At 42.0% G+C, this 8,844-nt stretch overlaps 1 protein-coding gene across 1 annotated transcript in view; it reads right to left on the bottom strand.

Annotated features, from left to right (window-relative positions):
* Positions 1-8,844, bottom strand: part of LOC111865859 — a 37,679-nt gene that overhangs the window by 13,318 nt on the left and 15,517 nt on the right. Inside the window, exons 4-7 of the mRNA XM_033752013.1 lie at positions 6,459-6,692; positions 4,509-4,775; positions 2,351-2,517; positions 1,598-1,690 (exon numbers count right to left, since the gene is read on the bottom strand). Of these exons, the coding sequence (XP_033607904.1) occupies positions 1,598-1,690; positions 2,351-2,517; positions 4,509-4,775; positions 6,459-6,692 (761 nt within the window). The remainder of the gene's footprint in view (positions 1-1,597; positions 1,691-2,350; positions 2,518-4,508; positions 4,776-6,458; positions 6,693-8,844) is intronic.

Genomic DNA, 8,844 nt, shown 5'->3' with positions numbered 1-8,844 from the left:
GGTCCTTATCCCCAGCCAGATCAATCCAATCCATACCATCCCATCCTGTCTCTCTAAGATCCATTCTAATATTGTCCACCCACCTACGCCTTGGTCTTCCCTGTGGTTTCTTTACTTCTGGCTTTCCCACCAATATCCTATATGCATTCCTCGTCTCCCCCATTCGTGCTACATGACCTGCCCACCTCATCCTCCTTGACCTGTTCATTCTAATTATACTTGGAGAAGAGTACAAGTTATGAAGCTCCTCATTATGCAGTTTTCTCGAAACTCCTGTCACTTCATCTCTCTTCGGTCCAAATATTCTCCCCAACAATATTATTATATATATTTATGTATAAATATACCTTTCTTTCCGGAACATTTCAAGTTATTGAGATTAGTCATTTCTGAAGAAGATTGTTTTTAATTGTTTTCCATTGAAATATATACTAGCTTCATACTAGTGCTTGAAATAATGTTTGCTCTTCTGTTGTTATGTATGTTTGCAGTGCTGATTGGTTAATTTAAATTTGTTACGTAACATGCTGACAGTATCGAGACTATATATTGTCGATTATTAATGGATATGGGGCAGCTGATGGCATGAGAATTGTCAATGTAAAGCGAAATCCCACATAACTTCGCTTGGGATTGAAAGCCGGTTGCTATAATGGAAATCCGGCGACTAACTGTCTGAGCTAAGCGGCCTCCGTAGTCTAGAGGTAACGTTCCCACCTCATGACTCGTAGTACGCGGGTTAAAATACCCGGCGGAGGTCGTCGAATTTTTAAGGGCGGGAAAATTCAGGGAACAAGTCCTCCGGGAGGGACTTTAAGCCGTGGGTCCCGTGTCGTAGCTTTACGGCACGTAAAAGAACCTGATACCTCCGAAGGAGGTTACTGAGCAAAATTGCGGACGTTTCCCGCCCAACAGCAGTCACTAATACCTCCGGTAGATGGGGGAAGCATTATAGATATTTCTCAGCCAGTAGAGAGCCGGTCTCGCTGGCTGGGTGGGACTGATGGTAAGCACCAATACCGGTAGGATATAGAGGCTGGTAGAAATCATAGAGGGAAGCACAATGGACCACTACAGGTCTAAGTGCATGGGGAAACCCACCCTCTCTAATAACTAACTAACTGTCTGAGCTATGGCTCTGTCTGAATTAGTAGTGTTTACGAATAAGAGCAGAGTATGTAACAATGAACGACAGTGGAAGGTATGCTGGAGTCGATATTGCTGTGCGCAACTTTTCCGAGAAAATTTCGTAGTGTTACTCTAGACAGCAACACAGCTCACTACACGTTATTGTTTTATCGTGTTTAGTATCTTAGTAAACATTTTTTCGTCAAGAACTTTTCTAGTCATTAAGGTTAGGTATTCTAAGGGAAGTCTGCTTTTATAGACAAATTTCGTTAGTGCACAAAAACTGTTTTCCTGGTATATTTTATGCTCGAGAATGAATAATGTTATTGATATCCGCAACACCATCCAATTAAAATTTCAGGCCGCTTCTTGCCATTAATGTGAATTTCCTCCAGTTCTCCCTGCTTAGTCTGCCAATTCAATAGATGCCCTTAGCCGAGACAGATTCTGTCGCCCTGCACACACTTACCTGCCGCCACCATCCGCATTGTCATGTGCATTAGCCACTTGTATGCATGTTTCGTGCAGTACGTCCCAAACGCCATTAGGAGGTCGGCATGACCTGAAACACAGCGGACTGAATTCAAACTTTCTCTCATTGTAACTGCTACCATAGTCAAATTAAAAGAACTATGATATTTTAAGTTCTTGGGGAGGTGACAATGATAATTGCTTTCTTTTGGGATTGACGCGCTGTAGTCTTCATCTTCAGGGTAATCCTGAAGACCGAGGGAGTAAGCTCCTCCGAAACATCGATAAACATCTACCAGACCGCTAGGACATCTCAAACGACAGTAATCATTACAACAAAAAATAAAAATCGGTGGCTTTAGTCCGCAAGCGAACTATACCGACCAAGCGACAGCCGGTTGTCGGCGAAGTTAGTGCCAACTTTTAGCGGATAGAGAGTGTCGCGTTGTCAGTGCAAAGAATCCCCACGGCCGTTAATTTCGGTTTTATAGACCGAAGCCTTATTTTTTTCATTCAAGTAGCTCATTTATCTTCACGAGGCTGAGTGGACCCCGTTCCAGACCCACTTCTTTTCAGATAATCTGGTAGCGCCTGGAATTGAATCCGGGACCTCTGGATCTGTAGCCAGGAACTCTGACCACTAGACCCCAGAGGCGGTCACAGTAACCGCTATACCAAGAAAAAATCAGCTGTTGAAAAAGTCAGGGTTCTTGCGAGACTTCCTTAGATTATACTGCAACATCTCTCTCACCTGTACTGTTCGCTCTCGTCTTCCCAAGCCATGAAATCCATAACAATGGAAAAGGAAGGTTTAGGTAGCCGACCCGCAACTCTCCAGAGTGACGGCTTTTTGGACCAACAAGTTGTTTTTAACGGTGGAACCCCATTGCATACGGCACAGTCAGGGTTTTTGAACACCTGCGATAGGACAGTCATCAGCACTGAAGTCTAATAACTTAACCATAGAGCATGGCCGGTCACGGTAGCCGAGCGGTCTAAGGCACGCACTGTCTTCGCTCGCTCGGAAGCCGGGATCGTGGGTTCGAATCCCACTCAGGGCATGGATGTTTGTGTGCGTTTTTCTGTGTTTGCGTACAGGTAGAGGCCTTGCGACGAGCTGATCACCCGCCCAAGGAGTCCTACCGAATGTGTAAGATCTAGAAAAACCGAAGTGAACGGAGAAGTTCATGGAGGTAGGCCTAGGCCCACTGCGGCTGTAGTGCCAAGGAGGGAACCATAGAGCATAGCTTAACCACAAATTTATTCGGAGAATTGGGGCATATTTTCGTAACAGAGCCTTCACGTCCGATTAACCAACCAAGATTATTGCCCTCCAATCTGATGTTTCAAACCAGTGTCGTCTTTGCTATAACAGTTATGCTAGCCTATTTCTAGGTCGTTTTCATAGCATTTTTCATTCCAAGTACAAAATAATTCGATTTTTTAACTTAATGACGTTGTCATTTTCGAGATGACGCTGTGGTGATTAGTGGTAACGATCTAGATTTCTACTTGGGATATGGTTTTTTGAATTTCTACCAGGACATCAGCTATCCTCACTGAGGTTATTAGCGGTCTTGCTCCAGCAGATACCAGGATAGTATCTCCATGAGGTCATGATCGCTCTCTATATGTCTATGGCTCTACAGCCCTTTGTTAGATCTTGGCTGCTTTTTCAGTTTCTTGATCTTTTCCATAGACGGCGAATCAGCCTGTCGCAGGGCCACTACCTACACACAGAATAAAAGCACACAGACATTCTTTCCTCGAGTGGGATTCGCACCCACAATCCCAGTGTTTGAGCGGACAAAAGCAGTACATGTCTTACAGCACGCGAACACTGCGATCGGCAACACACAAGTTTTCTTTTATATCTGCGATTGAACACGGGCTATTGCTACACAAGCCAGTTGCTCTCCCAATGAGTTATCCGTCGTCAGGTCATGGTCGCTAACTTAGAAATAATTTCCAATTCATCATCCTTCAAGTCATCCTACCATTCGAAGTTACATGGTCTAGATACGGATATAATCCAGAAACGCAACGACAATCTCTCAAACAACATAACAATTAAGACATTTTTGATAAGTTTTCTCCTTTTTGCATTCTGCTGTTTCATAAAATCGAGGTTGGGAGCCGTCGGCAAAACAAAGAAATAAATTCGGTTCTAATCAAATCTTACAGCTTATACATATAATTTTAAATATCACACCTCATAATAAAGCATTTACTTTACAGACTCATCATTTAACTTTCTTAAGTGATTACGTTCATCAGTAACCTAAAAGATTAAACTATCAATAGATACCCCATTACTTAGTCGCTAATGTACACATATACGTATATCCTTCCTATTCTACGCTAAACAAGTCCCGTTTTATGTTTCGTCTATGTTACATCAGCCTTTTGCAATTTTCAGAAAATCCACTGTACTTTGTACAGTATTTTTATAAGTGTTTATTATGATATTTCACGTTGTAAAATCCATTTCACTGTGCCACTAAATAATAATGCGAAGAATGTCGTCTTCTTGGTTGTGGCGCCGTGTAGATCTTGTATGGACTGACGTTTCGGAAGAACGTATCGCCGCCATCTTCAGGATAGAAAAATCTATGAGCGAGGAACCAACTTAAGCAGATGGCTGCAGGCTGCATACAAGTTACAGCTTAGTACAAGCTCCACACGGCGCCACATCCCAGAAGACGGCATTCTTCCTAGTCACCGTCGTGAAAACCTCAAATCTCACATAATGATAACGTATTGCGTTTATGTATTTACAAACCACCTGATTATGGTCCATGCAACTGAAACATGACTGAGACAATGAAACTGATTACAGCATTGATATTTTATTGACCTTAATAGAGTTCATTAAAATGTAATTGTAATTGTGTCAAAGTCTCTCATACCTCGACATTCTGAGTTACTCTTGAATTCCACACGCTATAAAACGCATATGCCTTGCATTTCTTGGCTATGTCACTGTCTGTCCAGTCTACGGGACAGTTTTCGATTAGTGGCAGATTTCGGCCTCTTTCATTAACTTTGCCACAAGGGCGTAAGAACCCAGAGAATGCTCCAGGTTGAAGTTCTATCCTCAGTCGGCATTGACTTTCATGTTGCCCATCTAAGGACCAGTGAAGAGGCTCAGTGGAGTATTTGCCTTCACTCAGCACCTGCAATGCCACATTGTAACGGTAAAGCTTTCCTTGTAATAAGGAGCTTCATAACTTGTACTCTTCTCCAAATATAATTAGAATGATCAAGTCAAGGAGGATGAGGTGGGCAGGGCATGTAGCACGAATGGGGAAGACGAGATATGCGTATAGGATATTGGTGGGAAAGCCAGGAGGAAGGATACCACTGGGAAGACCAAGACGTTGGTGGGTGGACAATGTTAAAATGGATCTTAGAGAGATAGGATGGGATGGTATGGATTGGATTGATCTGGCTCAGGATAGGGACCAGTGGAGGGCTTTGTGAACACAGTAATGAACTTTTGGGTTCCATAAAATGCTGGGAAATTCTTGAGTAGCTGCTGAATTGGCGGCTCCTCCAGAAGGGCTCAGCTCCATGAGTAAGTAAGTAAAGTTTTCCCTGTGCTTAACTAATTAAGCACTACGCCATGAAGGCGTAAGGGGGAGTGGATGTAAAGGTGCCATATTGTAAGTTTCACTGATTGCATTAGTCCGTATTGTTGTTTATTTGCATGAAACTTCTCGCCTTTACTGGGTCCTCGGATTTTGTCCAAAGTCTCATATTCTGAAGAACCGAACGTTTCGGGAACTAGATCTGTTTCCGTCCTCAGGTGAGGAAGTGAGAGATACCTACTGTGTTGGATCCATTAGAAAGAGCTAATCTGAATCACTGTACGACCTGTGTCAGCATAGCTACATCCAAATATAGAGAAAAGGATCTGTCAACTTGAGATTACAGGAAAATGTACAGTAAAAATGAACTTGTGTTTATGGATTTGGTTGTTTGTTTGTATTGTCGCATCTCTTTCCACTTCCTTTTCTATCTTAGTTTCAGATCTGTACATGCTTTATCACGCCGGTCACAGTAGCCGCATTGTCTAGGCCACGAACTGTCTTCGCTCGCTCGGACGCTTGAATAGTGGGTTCGAATCCCACTTAAGGCATGGATGTTTGGTGTCTGTATGTGTTTAGTCTCTTTTTGTGTTGTTCTGTGTAGCGGTAGCGGCCTTACAACGAGCTGATCACTCGTCCAAGGAGTCCCACCGCCTGTGAAAAATTATTACGTTGCTGAATAAGAGGCCAGGGACCTGAATGCACTGGAAGAGCCATTGAAAAAGAAAACTTGCATTATCGCAATTTTTATTGCACAGTTGCTTGTTAGCTCCTGTTGACAAACCCTGATCTCAGGTTTACATGTAGCTGTTGTTATGACTAAGGTTGCGCGAAGATTGAAGTTAGCTCTTTTTAACGGACCCAAAAGAGCAGATCTCTCCCACCCCTTCATCTTAATACGAGAACAGATCCAGTTTCTGAAAAGTTGTGTTCAGTACAATACCGAACGATGGACAAAGTCCAAATGCCTAGTAATGCTGAGTGTTAAACACCAACATCAGAACCGTTTGTGAAACTTGGACCCCCACTCTAAGGAAATATTGTGGTTCGAGAGTGTCTTACAATAGATTGATGAGAAGGGTATTTGAACATATATGAGAAATGCTTATAGAATTTTTCTCTGATGAGTAACTGAAGGAAATAGATCATAAACAGAGCCAATGAGAGATCTAGTATGTGGTTTTCAATGCGCTTCTTCTAAATGCTTTTAAAACTGAAGAAATGTGAGATTAAATCAACCTGTTGGAATATTCAAAGCTTTAAGCTTACCTTCTCTCTTGTGTAATTCCCTTCGCATTCAAGGAAATACTTAAGCCGTACTAAATTGTCCGCATCCCCATTGCAGATGGCGCAGTACACGTTCTGGTACCAGGTTCCAGAGGCCGAGCTGAGCACTGGTATATCCATTGTGTAATGGAAGTCAGAGCTGGACCTGTTCAAAGCGGCACACTTCTCCAGCATGTCAGTACTGGCATCAGCAGGACAGCTCACCACCATTCGAACCTGAGTAGATAAGCAAAGTCTGTAGATTTAGTGCAAGTTTCTGCGCCGCATCGTGTCAGATATAACAGCAGAATTATGAATGGCGAATCAGAAATGACGTCATTGTATGACTTATTCTAAGATGCTATCCAGTCACTCGCCTGTGAGACTGACGAAAAACACGAAACCCCTCCGGATAGCCAATCGCTGACTGTAATTCGGAACATATGCCTTTAGAATGTCTCACGTGTTACTACTGCGGCCGAGCGCTGCAGACAACTGCACTGTGAGGTTAGTAACGATTCGCCGTTATTCAGTGAAAGGGACCATTACTATTACACAAAATTTGCTTCCTGTATATCATATGAAGATTTATTAGTAAATCCAGGCGAGCAGCATCCAGCGGCTCCCGCCTTGAAACTCACCTAGGAGGTGGAAGTTCGCTGGTTTGACTCCCAGAGTAACATTCCGTAAAAAAGAGCGATGTAAATAGAAAAATTAAAAAAAAAATTAAGGAATATTTAGGGCGATAAATAGAACATTAACAAGAAGTTCTGGGAAGAACTAATCGCCTACTTTCCTTTGATACGACACGGACCGTACAGAAAACGACGCTTCCGACAATACTTCTATTATTTCGTGTGCATTCATTGCAGCGGTAACGTTCCACCAAGCAACGATAGAGGTGTACGCATACAGACGCACGGAATGGTGGGAGGGATTTATGAAGTACGCCGCTGAGAAAGGCTGAGATGCGATTATGTGCATACAAAATTTCGTAAAGATCGGTTCAGACTTTGAAAAGATAAAGGGGGAGGGATCCACAGACACACAGACAGAACGGCGATCTCATTAGCATAATTTTATTCTAGCCTACTTTCTTAATTTTGAAAAAAAAAAATAAAGCTTAATTTTAAAATAATGACAGGATAAAAACGAAAGTAAAGGGAAAAGAGCATTAATATTTTATAAAGCATTGACAGTTTCCATATTTTTCTATATATCAGTGAAACTTTGACTACAAAAATAAAAAAGTTAGCAAAAGTCAAGCTGCGGAAGTAAAGTACTGAATAAGTGTCGAAAGATAAACCAAATTATATCAAATTAAAAATAATGATATAGGAAAGCATTACATAAATATTAATTCAAATAATGAGTTACAAGTCTGTACAATGAAGTGGTTACATCTCGAAAGATTGGGAAGTGACGAAATTCCATATCTTCTGTATAAATATAATCCAAAGGGACATGTGATAACAGGCAGACCGTTTGAAAGGTTGTCATAAGTCGGAACAGGCTCCAGACCGACACGTGACGAGCAGGACACGAAGAAGTACCGAGAGAAGGCACAAATATCTCAAGACAAACCTCGACATAATATCATGACCGTATATAAATACTGGGGAACCCGCGATTTGTCTAGAAATAAACGTTTCGTTTTAAAATCAAAAGAAATTTGTTTCTTGACATTCATCAATGTTTCATTTCACAGCGATCATATGTTCATATGTCAGTAGATGAATTCAGAAATTATACCATACCCAGAGAGGTTTCAAGTCGATGCAGAAAGAACATTTCAATTATATTGTGGCGTATTGGCTCAAAAGAAAAACTGTAGAGCCAGATAAATAGCCGTTGCCAGGTAATGCTCTCACGCAACAATAGAGGAACTGTCACGAAACGAGGTGTGACGCGTACAGCCGTTGCTACAGAACAATTGAGTAAAAACGTTTCCTCGGAAACGAATGAAAGCAACAATAGAGGAGCTGTGTTTTTTGTCCTGCGGTCCGTGCCAAGGGGTTATAAAAAGGACAAAGAAGTTCGTTTAAGTCAGCTGAGCTTCGAGACACCAGCCTCCCAGGATATGAGCTCGAGAGCAAAGGAGTTGAGTTGGAGATGAGTTAAGTTGAGATGAGTTGAGTTCAGTTGAGTTGAGCTGAGCTGAGTTGAAGCATCAGAATTGAGTGCAGTTCGGTGGAGTTGAAAGTTGATGAAAAGTCTTAGCATTTGCTATTTGCTGCGATATTTGGAGTGTAACACCTGGAAAGCTTCGAAATGTGGTGTTGGAGAAGGATGGAGAAGATCAGTTGGACTGATTATGTGAGAAATGAAGAAGTGTTAATTAGAGTCAGTGAGCAGAAGAATATCCTACACGAAATAAGAAAACGGAAGG

The sequence above is a fragment of the Cryptotermes secundus genome, unplaced genomic scaffold (assembly GCF_002891405.2).
Source record: "Cryptotermes secundus unplaced genomic scaffold, Csec_1.0 scaffold1392, whole genome shotgun sequence".
Classification (NCBI taxonomy): Eukaryota; Metazoa; Arthropoda; class Insecta; order Blattodea; family Kalotermitidae; genus Cryptotermes; species Cryptotermes secundus.
The sequence above is the reverse complement of the archived record's forward strand: the minus strand, read 5'-3'. Positions and strand labels throughout refer to the sequence as shown.